The sequence below is a fragment of the Paralichthys olivaceus genome, chromosome 8 (genome assembly GCF_024713975.1).
Source record: "Paralichthys olivaceus isolate ysfri-2021 chromosome 8, ASM2471397v2, whole genome shotgun sequence".
Lineage (NCBI taxonomy): Eukaryota > Metazoa > Chordata > Actinopteri > Pleuronectiformes > Paralichthyidae > Paralichthys > Paralichthys olivaceus.
Genome location: NC_091100.1, coordinates 18,358,151 through 18,377,837, shown reverse-complemented (window position 1 = coordinate 18,377,837; position 19,687 = coordinate 18,358,151). Strand labels below are relative to the sequence as shown.

The following is a 19,687-nucleotide window of genomic DNA, read 5'->3' as shown; positions in this document are numbered from 1 at the left end:
TATTTTCCCTGCTTTGCTACTTTTGTATATTTTAATACAATAAATAAAACCATAGATACTTAAAAAGTACATACATGCATGAAGTAAAAACATTATTTATAACATGGAAATGTTATCATCGAAAATCTCAAGGTGAATTTGGACAGTTTATTACTTTTAAGTGTCTGTGTCATAAACTACATGGACATATTGTGAAACTATTGGTAACCTGTCTGCAGTTATGGATGTGAAACCCACCAAACAGAATCATTGAGTTTATAATGAGCTTATTGTTGGAATTCTCCTGCTTTGTCAGATTCAATCCAAATCCATAGAAAATGAAAATGATGACATGTACTTGTGACCTGACTGACATCCCAGCTGACCAATGAGTGCGCACACGGACGCTGGAGGCGGAGCCACACTGTCCTGTCTGGGTGTCGCCTGACCGGATGATGACAGAAGTTTTTCTGTGTTAATGTCGCTACTTCCAACATGCGATCGTGCAGCTGTTAAGCTCCCCGGGGCTCTGGACGCCGTCAGGACGCTTGGATCGTGACCTCCGCTGTGGCTGGATGAGATAAACCCGCAGACCGCTGCGCCATCTGGGAAGTTTTTGGCTTTGCTGTAGGAGCGAGCGACCCTCTCTGGTTCCCACTCGACCGGGAGGGAGAAGAAGACCCAGCTGGACACACCGAGGTGCCGCGATGGGAAACCGGGGGATGGAAGACCTCATTCCCCTCATCAACAAGCTCCAGGACGCCTTCAGCTCCATCGGTCAGAGCTGCAACTTGGACCTGCCGCAGATAGCGGTGGTCGGCGGGCAGAGCGCAGGGAAGAGCTCGGTGCTGGAGAATTTCGTCGGCAGGTTGTAACGTTTATGTTTTATTTGATTAATCTGATACAGCCAATGTGAATGTTTCTTAGTTCAAGTCTGTTTTTTTCTTATAATTCAAACCAGACTCTTGCGTAAAAGTCGCCAACTAAGCGCTCTGTTACGCACTGTGTGTCGGTGCCTCCCAGTTCCTACTGTTTTTTTCCCCCTAACGGATTCTTTCCATTTTGGAGCTGAGCAATTCACGGTGGATAATTACGCATTTTACGCAAGAAAACAGCTGTTGTGAGACACTGACTCTGGAGGAATGGGTTTAAAAAGGTGACTTTAGATTCAAATCAAGCTGTGCAGTTAAAATGTGATGCCCTCAGCAGCCTCACACGAGCTCCATCCTGTCAAACATTTACAAAGTCTGCTTCTCCTTGAGATTACCTTCCCTCTGCAGTAAATCCATGGACGTCATATTACATAGGTCAGGTTGATGTTTTACTTTCCCGGGTAAGATACTAAAAAATGTTAGTGCCATTAATGAGGTCATTGTCATTAATAAATCAATAATTGGTGAGTGACACTGAAAGTATGAATGAAAGTGGCAGGGGTCTGTGCTCCCAGCATGCAAACACGTTTTCTCTTTGTGTGGTTGATGAGTGAGTACCAAGGGAATTTCAATGAGCAGTTCTGGATCATCCTGGATGATGAGTAGCAGAAAGAACAACATTAATGCCACATGCTGGGCTCAGTCGGCCCAGTTTCCAACAATGTGGGGAAGAGTCACTTTTTCTGTTTAACAGTCGAGACATTTTACAGGAATGAGGAAAGGGAAGGGGAAGAAGACGTTGCTGCAGCTCAGGCCTAATCCACTGAAGATATCAGCAGCAGCAGCAGCAGCAGCAGCTTTGTGTCTTTATCTCTAAGTGAGGGTCGAGCCACAAATGAGAGCACTTAACTGCTCGACATGTGAGAATGATTTCATTTGTTGTCCAAGAGATAGGGAATGTGGATTAGACGGACATGTCTCCTTTTTTCCCCCTGTTGCCTTTTGTCTCCGAGTCCCAAGCAGTGGCCGGGGGAGACAGTAGGGGCATTGATGTGTTTGTGCTGGGGTCATCAGTGATGTCACCAGCTGCACTGTCATGTGTATATGACACACTGGGCACCTCATATAGCCACAAAAGGGTATATGTTTGTTAATTAGGCCTGCGACATGCGGAGGTGTAACGCAGGCTGTGAGAACTCGTTGAAGTCAATCAAAGCTGCGACAGTTTAATTTCCATGACTGATTCAGTGTGTTCTTTTTTCTTCTTCTTCGTGATTTTAGACCAAGTGTTTATGGGATTGAATCATAGGCTGTATATAAAGATGGACAACATGGCCGCTCCCCAAACGTGAAGTCAAAGCGTCTCCATAGCCACGTAGTTAGTGGCGACAGTATTTGGTCATAAATACTGCTTACTCCGTGTTAAGTGATTGGACATGGACCAAACTAAAAAGCCAAAGTGCACCTCTGTAAACAGTAAAAAAAAAAGGTCTCTTAAAATGTCAGTAAGTATCGAGCCTGAGATGTTGCGTTGTGCCATTTAGAATGAATAAATGATGCACGTCAGCACAATCATATTCAAATTTAAGTAGCAGGATTTAAAAGATCATAACAAGTATCACAATCAGAACTGTTGAAGATTAATTTTCCATTGATGGATTCATTGATTCAAATAGTTTCCGCTCCAGAAGTCTAGAGTTGTGCTACTGAATAAAATTCAGAGGTCCAGATAGAGATGATTTCCTCGAGCAAAGCATCAGAACATTATGTCTAACTAGCACTTCAGTGCAATAAATATTGAAATATTAGACGTATCAACACCTTTTTAGTCAACAAATGACTGTCAAATCAAAGGAAGTGTAATGTAATAATATTTATCATCAGTTTTCGCTTTGGACTGGAGGAATTCTAAATAAGTACTCTAATGAATAAAAAAAATAATAAGCCCTTTTTTTCTCAGGTCAAGTAGAAACTTTTATAGGAATAAAAAAAAAGAATTATAAAGTGTAAAGAGTTTACCGATATATTGTAAATAGATGGTGTCTGGGTTCGAATCCACAGTCTGCCTGCCCCTGGTCTAGAATATTAAATGTCTTAAAACAGTGTCAGACCAACAGCCCAGAGGTATTTATTCTGCAATAACAAAAAAAGACCACACCTTCACATTTAAATAGTAAATGTTTGTCAGCAGACATTCACAGAACACATGACTTCACGATTGAATTAATGAATTGTGTTGCTGGTAATCATCGTATTTCTGATTTGCTTTCATGAGTGACAGGAAGAGATGAGGAAGGAGGATGGCGATCACAGTTGTGTAACTTCCTGACTGCTCTGTCAGCAGTGGACAACAGGCACAGGGTGTGAGCATACAAATGTGTGTTTGTCTTAGTGTGTGTGTGGCCCTGGTTACCTTACGATATAGCTCAACTGTGTCTCTGCCACTGACCTGGCAAACACAGAGGCACACACACACGCAGACACAGACAGACATGTTGGCATGGCTCGGAGAGATGTGTTGCCAGTGACCTGGAAATGATCACAGCTCTATTGAACAGGAGTTTCCATTCTCATGATCGTGTGTGTAACGAGAACAGAGGGAGACGTTCCTGTCCCTCTGCACTATTTATAATGGATAGGGTTGTAAGTCAATCTTGGTCTTGTATGAATATTGCACCCGTTCACATAGAGGTCTGCATATGTGATTAAAGGAAGCATAGGGAAATGTAGAGCTTGGTTCTTGGAATGAGCAGATACATTTGCAGTATTCTGGTGTCTTTTGAAAATGAAATACTTTTCCTTTTTTTGTTTCTTTCCAGATCTTTTGTATTTATTTTAATGAAGCATCATGGATCAGTATAGTGAATCTAGGCCGTGTGTGTGTTGCTGGTCCAAAACAGACATTTTCTTGTCAATATCCTTTCCCCCTAGTGTATGTTTGTTAAACTTCACTTCTGTTTCTTCCTCAGGGACTTTTTGCCCAGAGGGTCTGGTATTGTCACCCGTCGTCCTCTTATCCTCCAGCTGGTTAACAGTAAAGCAGGCAAGTTGCAGGCATTACTGGTTTTTATATTCTTTAGTCCCCATTAAACTAAAAACTAACAAAGCTAAACAAAAGAGAATCAATTTATGCCATGTGCAAAAGGTTAGAAACGTGGGTTACATACCATCAACTTGACATAGAGATCCTGTAGTTGTATACATGCAAATGTATAGCAGATGTGAACATCGTCTTATAATAGTTATGAACTTTATTTATATAGCATAATTTAGGCATAAATGCAACACTGAGTACATTATGATAGAACAATAAAAACTAAAAATAAGAGATTAATCAGGTCAAAACACTTAAGGAATAAGCAGTTTATCATATTAGCTAGAATGGTGCTCAGTAGAGTTCATACCTCTGTAAAGGCCCTACATCTTCATCTTTTCATATTTAATTGTCAAATTGCACACACTCATAAATATCAGTCCTTTCATCAAGATCCATGAATTATTCTCAAATCAATGAAAAACTCCCAATTTCACAGTGTTATAGATCGTTAAAACAATTTCCTGGATCTGCACAAAACTTTACTGTTTCCTCCCCCGACCCAAACCACATCTGTCTACCAAGTGTTGTGGTAATCCATCCACTAGCTTTTGTGCTATGCTGCTAACTAACAGGCAGACACACAAAGAAGTGCAGACGAAAAAACATATCCTCCTTGGGCGGAGGTAAAAAAAAGAGGATTAAAAGAAAATATATATAAAATACAATATTAACAATAATACAATATAATATAAAATACAGTATTTTGTAAAGACTTTGTATATAAATCTCCTGTTCATGTCTCTCTTGTCTGAATTTCTCATTTTTACTATGTAGAATATGCTGAGTTCCTGCACTGTAAGGGCCGCAAGTTTGTGGACTTTGACGAAGTCCGTCAGGAGATTGAAGCAGAGACCGACCGTCTGACCGGCTCTAACAAGGGCATCTCCCCGATCCCCATCAACCTCCGTGTCTACTCCCCTAATGGTAACACACACATTCACACTCTGTGAAAACGTATTGTGTTGTAGTAGTGAGTTTTCAACCTCTGTGTGACTGAGTCCTTCCTTCTCGTGGACTCAGTGCTGAATCTGACCCTGATCGACCTGCCGGGGATGACCAAAGTGGCAGTGGGGGACCAGCCTCAGGACATCGAGCATCAGATCAGAGACATGCTGCTGCAGTTCATCACTAAGGAGAGCTGTCTGATCCTGGCCGTCACGCCGGCCAACAGTGACCTGGCCAACTCTGACGCCCTCAAAATAGCCAAGGAGGTGGACCCTCAGGGTAAGAGGAAGTGTTGAAGAATGCAAGTGTTTTTTTTGGAGGATCATGTTGATCTGTGCGTCTTTTGATATTGGACTGTTTCTAAATGGAGCCATTGTTTGCTCTAATTCAACACTAAGTCTTCCCAGCTGTATCTTGCAGCCATTAGTTCTCTTCTTCTTTCTATAAATCTTCTGCCTCAGCACAGGCACCGACTCATCTGAATAATTAACACTTACATTGTTAAAGACTTTCCAGCAACACAGATGAGATATAATTAAATGTAATTATCACTGCTTTTCACCCCTTTTATTCAATGCAGAGGATCTTATTAAACATTTTCAATATAATATGATAATAACTATATATATATATATATTTAGCAGTTTTAGTAAATTATCACTTTTTAAACAGGAATTTTACCTCACACCGAGAAATTAAAATAGTTGAACCAACTTTGAGTAATAATTAACTGGTAACACACAAATTAATTAATTAAGTTTGTGCAAATAAAAGTAATTTTAATAGAATTGAACTTTAATATAACCTTAATTTATTTGTATTACTTATTTTTATTGTGTTAACAATTTTTGTTTTTCAGCATACACATACCTCAAGGTTAACTTTGTTATATTCACATGTTTTACACCAGTTATTTAGGTTGTTTCTAGCATATAAGCACTGTTAGCTGTTCTAGTGTCAATTGGTCTCTGTCATAAAAGTTTTGGGAAATCTCTGAACTTTTCTTTTCACAGTTTGATCAAATTGTCCTTTAAAATGATTCACCAAACCAATGACATTCTCATCAGTCACAGCTGCAGTTTATGTTTATTTCAAATAAGCTGCAAGGTTCTGAAACTACAACAGGTTAGCAACACAGAATGGGTTCAGTCAGACAACATGCTTATCACATCATCAACATAGAGATGGGCATTTAGGTTCTTGTTACATAGAGATAACGGGGAGTGGTTAGCAAATGTCCTCAGCCCTCCTGCTGGAGCCTGCAGGTCGATGCTGGGGTGATGGTGCTGGGCCTGAAACAGCAAGCAGCAATATTGATGTAGAACACCAGAGGTATTTACAGGCAAAGGGAGACATGGGAAATCTTTGCAGCTTCATATAGACCTCCAGACTGAGAGTGTGTGAGTGGTAGAGGACTGTGGATAGTGCAGTGGAGCAGTGCAGCTAGAGTTGACTGTACAGTTGACTACCTGACTACCCTACCCAACCAAACATCACTCCTTTTCTTCAAATTAAACTGGCTAGAGCATCAGTTTTACCTGTGACACTTTGGTCTTTAGGTCTGCGGACCATTGGTGTGATCACTAAGCTGGACCTGATGGACGAAGGGACAGATGCACAAGACATCCTGGAAAACAAACTTCTACCGCTTCGCAGAGGTGAGGCCACACACATATTTTAAAGGCTCTATTTAAATCCACCACTTTACTAAACAGTGAAATACTTACAGTTTCTGGGGGCAAAATACATTCTCCTGTTGGTCTGTGTTTTTCTTCAGGTTACATCGGGGTGGTGAACCGCAGTCAAAAGGACATCGATGGGAAGAAAGACATTCGTGCTGCTTTGGCTGCTGAGAGGAAGTTCTTCTTGTCCCATCCTGCGTACAGACACATTGCAGAACGCATGGGCACACCGCACTTGCAGAAGACCCTCAACCAGGTGAGACACATAATGATCATACGTACACACAAACCCTGGGACTGATTTAGATGTTATCATTTGTGCCTCACTGTGTTGTCTCATGGAGATTTGCTGCTCTGACCTTAGCCACATTAGATAATAAAGTGCATGTGGATGCTTTAACTTGAGATTCAATACCAGAACGGACTGGTCTTTAAATATTTTTTCATTTATATTTTCCAGCAACTTACCAACCACATCCGCGACACGTTGCCGGGGTTACGTAGCAAACTGCAAAGCCAGCTGCTGTCGCTGGAGAAGGAGGTGGAGGAGTACAAGAACTTCCGCCCTGATGACCCCACACGCAAGACCAAAGCCTTACTTCAGTCAGTGCCTAGGCATTCAGATTCAGGCACACAAGTACATTCATGCAAAAAGTTGTGACATTTTTCTTAAACTACGTACAATCTACAGGATGGTGCAGCAGTTTGGTGTCGACTTTGAGAAGTGCATCGAGGGCTCTGGAGATCAGGTGGACACCTCCAACCTGTCCGGTGGAGCCAAGATCAACCGCATCTTTCACGAGCGCTTCCCCTTCGAGCTGGTGAAGGTGACTATTATAAGTGTTACTTTTATTATTAGAAATTTCAATAATTACATTAAATTCACATGAAAGTCATTTCTATATTTGTCATTGAGGTTTTTATGGAATATCTCTATTGTTATGATTTATATTTACATATATGTATATATTTATTATATTTCATAAATGTCATTGTTTACATTAAAGTCATATATATTTGTAATTTAATTTGTTCAGGAACTGCTCTCTATTCCTATGATTTTTATTATTATTATTGTTTATTCTCCTGTGTACTTGTCCTGATGTAGTCATCTGTACAATACTGGTGTCACACTGTAGCTATGTTGCCTAAGTTCTCATAACTCCAATAACAAGCAAGGGCACTCAGATTATTCTTAAATGGCTTTCTGTCTGTGTGTCGGTGTAACGATTGGCACTGAACAGTAGGATTTATTTTACGAAGAACATTTAAAATCTGTGTGTGTTTTCGCACCGTGTCTCAGATGGAGTTTGATGAGAAGGAGCTGAGGAAAGAGATCAGCTATGCCATCAAGAACATCCATGGTGTCAGGCAAGTTGAGACAGACTGCAAACAAAACATTAACATTTGTCTACTGACCTGTCCGTCAGCTTTTTTGTTTGTCAGCTTCATAAAGACGTACAGTGTTCTCTGTCTTCAATTGTCAGTGTCTGTTTCCATTTAATGTGCTGACCATCTGTCTGTCTGTCCTTACTTTCATTGATCTGTGACCAGTTTTTATTTGTTCCTCCTGCCTGCTCATGGGCCGTATATTTGTCTGCCTCTCCACCTCCTCCTGTTCTTCTTCCACTTCTTCCCATCTTGTCGTCCTCAGTGTCTGTCTGCTCGTCTTCCCAGTCCTTTAGCCTGTCTCACATTCTCCCTTTGGGTGTCTTTCTGTCCCCCTCTCCTGCTCCGTGTCTCCATGTGTGTCTCGTATGTCCTCCAGGACAGGCCTCTTCACCCCTGACCTGGCGTTTGAGGCCATAGTGAAAAAGCAGATCATAAAGCTGAAAACTCCATGTCTGAAATGCATCGACCTGGTCATCCAGGAGCTCATCAACACAGTCAGACAGTGCACCAATAAGGTATCACTGCATGGCCTCCTGCCTGGCTGCCACACCCGTACATACACACAGAGACTGGGCAACTTCTGGGCTGCTGGGGGCCATGTTGGAACCACACGATTGTGTTAAGCCACAGCTATGGAATGAAAAATATGGTGCAGAATTCAAACAGAGGGCTTCATTTTAACAGCACTGCTTTGAAGTTTGCTTGAGCAAGTATCAGTAGATATAGATGAATGTCCTGTTTGTACTGGTGTGGTGTCAGAAGCAGACAAACTGTTACACATTCCTGTGCAAGTTCATTGCAAAACAAGCTGCAGGCTTGGTTTTAGGCTACAGCTTAAACAAGAGTCTATAGTCGTGCTAGCAACACTATAGAGGCTTTACTCATGCACAGTGTTGTTTTAACTAAATGCTAATGTCAGCATGCAACGCTCCAGATGTTAAACATGTGTATGTTCTTATTTGTAGAAGTAGAAAGGCGCTTGGAGAACGCATTCCTCCATCAAGGCTAACTCCTGGATCTGCCCTTTTATACAGATATGCTCCAATGCATTCTTCTGTAGCTTGTGCCCAACCCCTTCACAACATTTCATGGAAATCAGTTAGAGAGGTTTTTGTGTAATCCTGCTAACGAACAAACAAACACTGATGAGAAGTACAGCTGAGACCAATAGGAAGACTAGAAGGGCTCTGAGACCACGAACCTCCACTGAGGATAATGCCCTGTCTCACCAGGTCAAAGCAGTGTTTCTAAATAATTACCAAGCCTGTGCTGTCCTGCCATGTTCTGATTTGTTCAGCCACAGTTTCATAATAAGCCCCCAAAAAAGTTTATAATAATTTCATAATAACACAAGAGATCTGTAGGTTGGGGGTTTGGTCTGTTGCTGCATTGAATAGCTTTGTGCAAAAGGTGGCGATAGAGGAAAAGTTAAAGGAGCAACAAAATCATCAGGACCCATCCTCTGGGAACTGTAAACATCTGAACAATTCATGGAAATCCTGCAGACATTTGTTGAGGTATTTTATTCTGGACCAAAGTGGTGGACTGACCAGTCATACAGTCACAGGCTGACATGACAAGAAACTGCCATGAACATGTATGAGAACCTGCAGCTTGTTTGTGTTCTGAACATGAAGTAGAACTAACCAAATGCTTGTTTTTCTTTGTCATATTCCTCACCTTCATCTTTCTTTTCCCTCTTGAAACTCTTTCTGTTTCCCCAAAACTCTCCCATCCAACTTGGGCCATTTTTTTTTTCTACCACGTTCCCTTTGTCCTCACCGTGGCCCATGCTACACCTCCTTACATTAAACATCCAACGACGCCTCACCACAGGACAGGCCTGTTCACCCCTGACTTGGCGTTTGAGGCTATAGTGAAAAAGCAGGTCATTAAGCTGAAAGACCCCTGTCTGAAATGCGTTGACCTCGTCGTCACCGAGCTTGTCACCCTGATCAGGAAGTGCACTGAAAAGGTAAACAGGTTGACGGAATGAAGTGATAAATAGAGACAGGCAGAAAGAGAATGGAGTGAAGGGGAAATAAATGTTAGCAAAGAGCAAAGATTGATTCAGAGCAGTCAAAGAAAAGAAAAAAATCAACTGAACTAACTTGTCTTTGTCTAGTGTTGCTGATCTTTGCCCCCTCTCCACTGCTTTGACGCTTCACCCAACACTCCCTTTGGTTCCCGCTTAAATGGCAACACTAGGAAACCTTCCCTGCTCTGATCCTGGACCCACACCCATACCCCATCATGCACTGTGCCCTGTGATATAACCACCCCTCCACCTGCCTCATTCACCAAATCAGATCCCCACTCCCACACTAAGAAATGTGGCTGATTTTAAAATGGCACAACAGTGGCTGTTCTTCACCCTGTCCTGTCAAAGGTGATTTGTGTGTACTTAACCTGTGATAAACCCTTTACTGCACCAGTGACACCAATAATAAAAACCCTGGCAGTACTCCACCAGAGCATTCTCAATCTTCACCTCCTTCTGGACTCAAACCTGACTCCTCAGTCCTCCCTGATTTGTTGAGACTCTCTAACAGCTTGAGATCATTAAACACTAATACTGATTTTAATTCACTGTCTCATTGCAACTCAGATTCTATTCTATCTTCAACCTGGAACCTGAAATCTCAAGCTGATAGTGAACTCATTAGTGCATGCCTCCTCACTCTTTGTGTCTTGCCTAATATTTTTGTATTTGCACCATATTTACAGTCAGTGGTTGGTTAACTGCTTATGTGGATAAACAATGTGTTTATATTGTTGTGTAAGTCACGGTGCCTGCAGCAGTGTGTGTGTGTGTGTGTGTGTGTGTGTTTACAGTTGGGCTCATACCCTCGACTAAGAGAAGAGACAGAGAGGATCGTCACCACCTATGTCAGAGAGCGAGACAGCAAGACCAAAGACCAGGTGAGTGTGTGTAAGTGAATGTGTGTGTGTGTGTATGTTTGTGAGAGAAAGAGAACATGATAAAAACTTCTGTCCTGTTTCGCTCCTCAAGGTTCTGCTGCTGATTGACATTGAGCTCTCCTACATCAACACTAACCATGAGGACTTCATCGGATTTGCAAAGTAAGAGTCAGCTGCAAACACTGATTAATTAGGCATAGTCACAAAATTATAAATAAAATAATAAAAACACTCAAATTCAAGCAAGACCACCCATCGCAATAATAAAAACTAGAATTAGAATAAAAACAGTGAATGCAGTATGATACAAGTATGTATTAAGCTGTCATTTAAAGGACACAGTTAAAAGGCCCCTGGCAGAGGATCTCAAGATGTGAGCAGGATGGAATGGGGATAAAAGGACTGTGATATACTGGGGAGTCAGACCATTAAGTGCCCAATTGTACTTAATTAAAATAACCGTAATATTATTTTTTATAATCGACTGGATGTCAGTGTAAAGAGACTTAAACCGGGAGATGAGTTCCAACTGGTTTATAGGGTTAAAACCGTTCAGCTCACTTCTGTACTGTGTGAGGACACTCTCCAGATTCCCTATCAAGACGAGTAGAGTGTTGCAGTGTTCAGGGAGTGAAGAGACAAAAGCATGTAAAATAGTTTCTGTATCTTTAAATGTAACACAGGGAGAATTCTGGCAATGTTCCTTAGTTGATTAACACATGTTCTCCGTCCCGTGCTCTGTAACATCAGTCAGCCAGTACACAGGGAATCAAACGATAAATCAAAAGTAGGGACAATAATGGTTTGAATCAGAATCTAGTTGGGAGGGAAATCATTTTCAGTGGCAACTAGAAATGGTAGAAAAATGTATCCTGACCACACACTGAAAACAATGCTATTAACCATATCTCCTCTTCCTACTGAAGCCACAAAAAGCTGATCAAGTTCAATCTTAGAAAAAAACTTGATTGAACAAACACCCCTCTGATTAGAAACGAACTAAAATTAAAAAGTAATTGTGTGCACTTTGACTCCTCAGTTTAGTCCATGTCATATCTGCTAACATGGAGGAGTTGGGGATTATGACCTACACCACAGCCAGCCCCTGAGGGGGAAATGATTTGTCACTGTATAATAATGAAAAATAGACTTATCAGTGCCCTCTGGTGGCAAGATTAGCATTTCTGAATCATTTCATTCTCAGATATATCACTGGCTTCTGTGCTGCAGTTAGTTGTTTGTGGACACATACTGGACATCAATAGGTGAAAAATATAACTTCACCACTCTGATAGCAGGATCTCACCTACACTGGATGCATAGCAAAAACTGCTCAGTCAAAATTCTCGAGAAAGCCAGAATTTACAGGAGCACTGTGTAACTGCTCCAGTTTAAAGTGACAATTTTATTGTTGTGGACTTGTACTGTTGTACAGAGACATTGCCACCAGCACATGGAATCACTCCACTCATACAACATCTCAACACATTATCAGAGCCTCAGCTGCTTTAGGTACAGAGAACCATGACCAGGGAATCATATGATACAGTGCATCAGCGTGACTCTTCAAGAAGTTGGGAAGATGGGAATGGATCAATCCTTTTAAATATATAATATGTAACAAATCCTCATTAAAATGTTCTGTCTAGGAGTCTTTAAGGGTGGCAGGGGTCAGGCTATAGTGACCACTAAAATGTAAGCAACACCATGTGGTTTTGTTCGTCTATTCCTTCATTCTTTGATCTGAGTAATTAGTTTGTCTGAGTTAACATCACAGTATCTCTCTCCTGTAGTGCCCAGCAGAGAACTGCTGCTAACATTACCAAGAAGAGGGTCATGCCTAACCAGGTAAATCAACAGACACCATAAACAGCCCATAGAAAAGCCTTACACCACTGTAGCACCATAGCAGCTGCTTTCTCCTGCTGTTTGTTTATTTCCTGTTCTTTCTGACATTGTCTCAGCCCTTCATCACTGGTGCCCTACGTTGCTCCACATTTACGTACTCTTGTCTGTGCCCCTCTTGTCTTCCCTTTTTATTTCCCTTTCCTCTTTTCTACTCTTCTGTTCCTCCTTTTTTATGGCCCAGGGGGAGATTCTTGTAAGTATCGTACCCCACGCACTGCCACTGGTCACTTCCTCTTTGGGTGGGTGGGGGAGTCAACGGTCAGTCAAGAGATATGTGCTCCTTGCTGAAAGACAGGGAAGTGAAAGAGTTGGATGTACTGTGAGAACCAGATTCTAGTGGTGGCCAAATTGTATCACTTCTTTCTCATGACAATTTTGTGCCCAGCGAATACACCAATGAAGTTTTCCTCGATCCTTTTACATGTCTCCCTGTGTCTTTCCTTGTCTTGTTGTATTATCAGTCCCCTAAAAATGTCATTGTCAATAGTAATCCAACCAATCTCGCAGTGTGAAAGAAAGTGATTAAAAAAAAATCCTCCACCAAGTTTCAACAAAACCAGCCCAAGAATTTATTCTTTTGATCTAACAGAAAAATGAACAGCAATGACAACGTAGCCTCCAGACAGCCTAATCTGAAGTACCTGGAGTAAACGCACACAGACACAGAATGGAGCAGAGCTGAAACACAGGACCTGTCTCGTCCTATCATATCATCTGTAAATTGAAAAAAAAGAGATTCGATCAGGGTTTTGCAGACTTCGAGTGTGGACAGTTCAAACATGTATCAATATGTTGCTTTAGACACGGTTGAACGTGTTATTCATCAAACATCATCCTACAGCCAGAACTGGTGAAACATACCTTCTCTGGTTATAAAGGCAGTTAAAGCTGCAGCCTTCATTTACTCTCTAACATCCACTAGAACTAAATGTATTATTTGTTCTCAGCTTTTCCTTCTTCTCCTGATGGATCTTGCTTTCATCTAAAAAAAAATAAACTGAATAACATTAATTACAGCATCAACATGTCAGGCTCATGTGGAGGTGTACTTGATCTGGTGTCATCCACTTCTTTAAGATATCCATGGTTACAATAGTCAGACGAGAGTTCTGCATATGTCTGCTTATTGTCCTTGTGTGTCTCTTCCCTTTGTCTTCTGTCAGTCTTGCAAAGAGTGGGATGCAGAGAAGGTGACTTCACATTGAAACCTGTCATCATTTGTCTGTGATGTTTTTTTCAATGGTGAATCCTACTGCTTTTCAATGGCTGTATTTAATGTTGACACTATCCACTTTGTGGTTTCAGTTGTTTGAGGTGTCAAGTGTTTGCTTGCTGTAGATCTACATTTCTCCTCCGGTAGGTTGTACGGTGTATAGTCAACTGTTGGGCTCTTATGTGCAGGTGATCCGCAGAGGCTGGCTCACCATCAACATCAGTATCATGAAGGGAGGATCCAAGGACTACTGGTTTGTCCTAACGGCTGAGTCTCTCTCATGGTATAAAGATGAGGAGGTAAGTCGGCTCAGGTCATTTAGTGTGATTATTTTAAAGCAACACTATGTAACTTTCACTGAGCAATAGCGCCCCCTGTAGCCACATGTGGAAACTAATTATATTGGGCTTGGGGTCTGAATGTTTTTTATTGTTAATAAAAAATTCAGGGTGAGGAGTGGGAAAGAAAGTGGCACCATTCTCTCTTTTCCATGTCAGCGTACCTTTTAGGTATTTTTGAAACTGCAATTCTTGTGAATGCAGTAAAACTGCCATGGAATAGTAAAATACTATATATATATACGTACTTATTGTACACGTAAAGAAATTGCTTCAAGTTCCTCTGTTGTTGCAGGTGTTTTTGCAGAGAATTCTGTGTTTCTTCATTATTATTTATCACAACACTGCTGTGTGTTTAATCAGGAGAAAGAGAAGAAGTACATGCTACCTCTGGACAACCTGAAGCTGAGAGATGTGGAGAAAGGCTTCATGTCCAGCAAACACGTCTTCGCCATTTTCAACACTGAGCAGAGGTGTGGATTCCATCTAAAACAAGAGTGTTTATGGCGTTTATCTGTTTTCATCTGATTAATAGCTGTGCTCCTGTGTCCCACAGGAATGTGTACAAAGACCTGCGTCAGATTGAGCTGGCGTGTGACACTCAGGAGGATGTTGACAGCTGGAAGGCTTCGTTCCTCAGAGCTGGAGTTTACCCAGAGAAGGACCAGGTATGCAAGAGTGTATTCACATTTTAAATTAGGAGAGACATGAAAAATGAGCAAAATGTTTTGTCATGCACCATATGAGAAAAAAGTGGAATGAAGGTGGAGGGTGGGGTGGTGAAGTGGGTCCATCTGGCGCTTAGACCCATCATGATGTCATCAGGGTTGAAAGGGGCTTAGTATAGGACACTTTTTTGTCTGCATTTATTTGGGTGAGAGTGTTAAACGCCAACATTTTTTTGGGAGATAATAAGATTAATTATTTTTAGATATAGTGCAGAGGAAAACATAATCTTTTTGGTGAAGCTAATGACAGTATTATTCTGTTAACTGCTGACACTGTACAGTGCCCAGCTGAACCAGGAAGTTCACTGCCAGGGATCATCACTAGAATATTCAAAGAATATTTCTCAAAGATTCAAGTCCAGCATTAAAAAAAACTCTGGTGTTTCGATACATGTTCAGTTTCCTCAAAAAGACTTGTGGTCAACATTAGTGTAAAGTGTTGGGGAGTCTAAAACAGAGTACAGTGAGATGTATTAGAGTAGCATAGAGTCGTACCGCAAATAAACACATCACCACATCGTCTTTTCTTCTTCTTTGTCTTTGTCTCCTCAAGCCTGAGAACGAAGATGCAATGAATCCGAGCGACACCGTGTCAATGGACCCTCAGCTGGAGCGACAAGTGGAGACCATCCGCAACCTGGTGGACTCCTACATCGGCATCGTCAACAAGTCCATCAGAGACCTCATGCCCAAGACCATCATGCACCTCATGATCAACAGCGTACGTCCTCGGCCTTAACTGTCTCTTTCTTTTTCCTTAAAGGTTCTCAGATCTAGAGGAGTATGGTAAATAAAAAGTAATTAATCAGTAACAAAGCTCAGTCCTTACAATATTAATCCTTTTTCCACCCCCGTCTCCAGGCAAAGGACTTCATCCACTCGGAGCTGCTGGCCTATCTGTACTCAGCAGGAGACCAGGGCAGTTTGATGGAGGAGTCAGCGGAGCAGGCTCAGAGGAGAGATGAGATGCTGAGGATGTATCATGCTCTGAAAGAGGCTCTGGTTTTAATTGGAGACATAAGCACCACCACTATTTCTACACCCGTGCCTCCACCAGTGGACGACACCTGGATGGCCAAGGAGCCAAGGTAACAATAAAGAAAGGAAATGCACAAAAGTTCTTAACATCATGTTGTAATATTAATAGCATGGTTGACATTAAAAGAAATGTGTTATCAAAACAAAATAAATGTTCTTAAAAATTCATGTTACTATAAGCAGGCAGTATATCAAAGTCACGTTATTAGTTTCAGGCATTTAATAAAACAAGTATTTATTTATTATTGATGTATTCTAACATTAAACTGACTTTATTATTCAGCACGGATTCTCTAATATTTCCAGTCTAAGATTACTGAGTGTAGTCACACAAAGTCCAAAAGGCAAAGAAACTTGAGGATGGTTCACATTGTTTCTTTAGAAACTACATAACCCTCTTGACTAGATGTAACCAACAACAGCCCTGCAGTAAACCACAGACAAACACGCCAAACGTAAGAGCCAGTTTCATCCACATTCCTGTGGATCTTTATTCATAATAGACGCTTAGTTTCCTAAAAAAAAATTTAAAAATCTGAGTTTCTAAAAGTGTTTTGTCATTTGAAAAACTTATATCAAAGTATAACGTAACAAGACTCACTATATTTCTCATGTTAATTGAGACGACAGGCTGAGCTTCTGATATTCCCCCTCTAAAGTCACATATCCTAAAATGATTACTTTATTTTCATAAATGTATTACTTTGATCTGGTAATACCACAAATTCAACTTTATTATTCCCACTTGATTCTCTTAAATTTGCGACTTTATTCTTGTGAATCTATTATCTTAAATGTAATAGATATCTCATGTTCAACTGAAAAATAATTCTGTCCCTGTTTCTCAGTCCTCCTGCAGCATCCCGTCCCACCTCAGCAGCAGCGCCCCCTCCCAGCCGACCCCCAAATGTGAGAGGGCCCACCCCAGGTCCTCCAGCCCCTCTTAACCCCTCACCAGCGTTCGGAGTGCCGCCCGTGCCTTCTCGACCCGGCCCTCCACCGGGGCAAACGGCCTACGCTGGTGACGCCAACTCTGGTTCTGTGCCTCTTGTCCCATCGAGGCCGGCCCGTGTGCCTCCGGCGCTGCCGCCAGGGATTCCCAGGTAGGATCCACTCGTGTTCTGTGCACACACACACACACACACACACACACACTTACACACTCAAATACACAACATTAAATTCTTGCTACTTGTGGCTTTGGCGTTGCTGGTGAAGGGATGTTCTGTGCATTGTAACTTTTGGTGATTTGGGAGGCATTGGTGCATGACTTTCTCATGATATTTTGCCTTGCATGTTTCATCCCTCCCTCCCTCCCCTCCACCCTCTTTCTCACCTCTCTTCCTGCAGCAGAAGACCCCCGGCTGCTCCCAACCGACCCACTGTCATTCGTCCTTCAGAGCCCTCCCTGCTTGACTAGAAATACACACATTTACATGTTTATATTTCCTGATGCTGTTTCAGTATGTCATTTTGTAACTTCCTGCGTAGGTAGCTTTTTTTTAACATGTTGAAATTTTGCCTATATTATAATGAAAAGGGATAAATTCGCAGGTCATGAATCAAGCAGGTCATCTTGAATTTCTGTTTCATTTGAAATGAAATGTGCCTTGAAACAATGTATGATCATAACTTTTTTATATAATGGTAAAGAAACACATTTAGAAATAATTTGACTTGCTAATGTTTTGTCTGTAATTTTAAACACTAAGCACCTCAGTAAGTAAGCAACACTTTTTGATAAAAGTCTAGATCTATAAAGTCCGCCTTCAAATGAGCTTATTAAAATTACACTGACCAATGATACTTCTGTGCTTCAGCTTAATTACATGTATGAATAGGTAGTATTAGTATCCTTCCTTTGTGGGCCAATGAAACATGAGATGCAGGAGGAGGAAGGTCGGGGGCACGGCACCGCAGCAGTGGGATGTTTTACGGTGTGTTATTGATAATTACACAATAGGTGATCTTGCCCAGCCAAAACGTCCCCTGACGGTTACCTCTCACAGCCTCGGTGATAAAGTGCCTCCAGCACGAACAATTTTGTTATTACTTCAAAGTATCATCTTAAAAAGCCATAGTGGGGAATAAAGATAATGCAAGAAAAAAGGGCCTCTATGTATAAAGTGATGAACTTAATAAAAGCATAGAAAAAGACAGTGTGGTATCTGGTGCTTCTACTTGCTTTTCATTTTCATTTTTTCCTTATTATCTCTTGTATCTGTCAAGCACTGCACAAACAGCTCATGATATGATTAGTGCATCTCTCAGACCAGAACCTTCAGATTTGCACAATAGTGAAACGCAGAGAACCGAGCATCCGCAAGAATGTTTCACTTTTCTGTGCGCAGACCAGCATGACCTTCTGTCCTTACTATATCATAGAGCTGTGGTTCACCATGGTAACTGTGGTTGCCAGTGGCAGCACAGAGTAAAGATAGTTACATATTGCTTTTGTGTAGTGAATGGAGGTATGCTGTCCCATTCCTTTCGTTTCTAGAGATCTTTTCTGTCTCTGTCATGTTTGTGTTATTGCTCCACTAACGATCAGAAACTAAAGCAGAAATCTTCACAGCCTTCTTCTAATAATCTTCTCCTCACACAGGCGACCCCCACAAGTCCCCTCTCGTCCCAACCACTGGTGAAGGAAACAGATGTTGCTCACTCAAACTTGGACTCAGTCAGCAGGAGCTGGAGGAGTCTGCTCAGAAGTTTAAGTGCATCAAAAAGTCTCCGTTGTCTACAGCTGTTTTAGTTTGACACTAAAGGAAGGGAAAGGTGGCTGCATGGAAAGTATTATTCACAATTTAAAAATGATCTTACTGCGAATTACATAATAACTATTCTGGTCATCTGTGTACATACAGGTATATTTAGTTATTTAGCTATTTTCAGCATTTATTGTCGAATGTTTATCAAAAATCTCACTTTTCTCTGTGTCTATAAATACTCCCTGAATACTTTGTCTCATGAATTTGCTTCCTCACTTAGAATCTCTAAAGTAAAATTAAGAACTAGTTGCACTGGTTAAGATCTGTAACTAGTGCAGTTTCCATGTACATATGTCAACATATTTTTTCACATGTCAAAACATTTGCTTTGTGAGGTCCCAAAATGACCATCAAAATGTAATCAGTTCATCCCTAAGTAGGGATATTTGTACCTTATTTGAGGAAATTCCCTCAAGGCAATCTTGAGATATCGTGTTGGAAGGAATGGGATGAATGGATGAATGGACGGACAACGTGAAAACATAATGCCAGTTGGCACAGAGGAATAAAAAAAGATCAGGAAACTTCATATTGACGTGGTCCACATACAGTACTATATGTTGTTATATCCAGAGCTAGATGCCACTAAATCCTACACACTGAACCTTTAAAACAACTTCAGCTGAATGTCACATAATATCAATGTTGTTTTTGAGAAAGGTAATATTGTTTAATAAGGTCACACAACCAGGGATCAATATCTGCAAAAATAAACAGCATCTCTACATGTGGGTCCAGCTCCTGATGGCTTCCTCCATGGCTCTGGGAAAAATAGTGATAAGCTTAGTTATGTTGTTTGAAA

General features: G+C 41.2%; 1 protein-coding gene across 11 annotated transcripts; it reads left to right on the top strand.

The window, feature by feature from the left end:
• The first annotated feature begins 405 nt into the window (after window positions 1-405).
• Window positions 406-19,074, top strand: dnm2b (dynamin 2b). Of its 11 annotated transcripts, none has more exons than XM_069530321.1 (21): window positions 413-847; window positions 3,821-3,894; window positions 4,723-4,872; window positions 4,969-5,172; window positions 6,453-6,551; window positions 6,671-6,831; window positions 7,036-7,178; window positions 7,267-7,402; window positions 7,879-7,946; window positions 8,344-8,482; window positions 10,803-10,889; window positions 10,981-11,051; window positions 12,683-12,737; window positions 12,979-12,990; window positions 14,199-14,309; window positions 14,712-14,821; window positions 14,905-15,016; window positions 15,630-15,797; window positions 15,938-16,164; window positions 16,963-17,217; window positions 18,720-19,074. In XM_069530321.1, the coding sequence occupies exons 1-21, from the start codon at window positions 687-689 to the stop codon at window positions 18,757-18,759; spliced, it is 2,583 nt and encodes an 860-aa protein (XP_069386422.1). In that variant the 5' UTR covers window positions 413-686; the 3' UTR covers window positions 18,760-19,074. The 11 variants fall into 11 exon arrangements, with proteins under 11 accessions (XP_069386423.1, XP_069386422.1, XP_069386416.1 ...); XM_069530315.1 differs by lacking the exons at window positions 8,344-8,482; window positions 18,720-19,074 and adding exons at window positions 9,804-9,942; window positions 17,468-18,271; XM_069530312.1 differs by lacking the exons at window positions 8,344-8,482; window positions 18,720-19,074 and adding exons at window positions 9,804-9,942; window positions 17,465-18,271.
• Window positions 19,075-19,687: the final 613 nt, after the last annotated feature.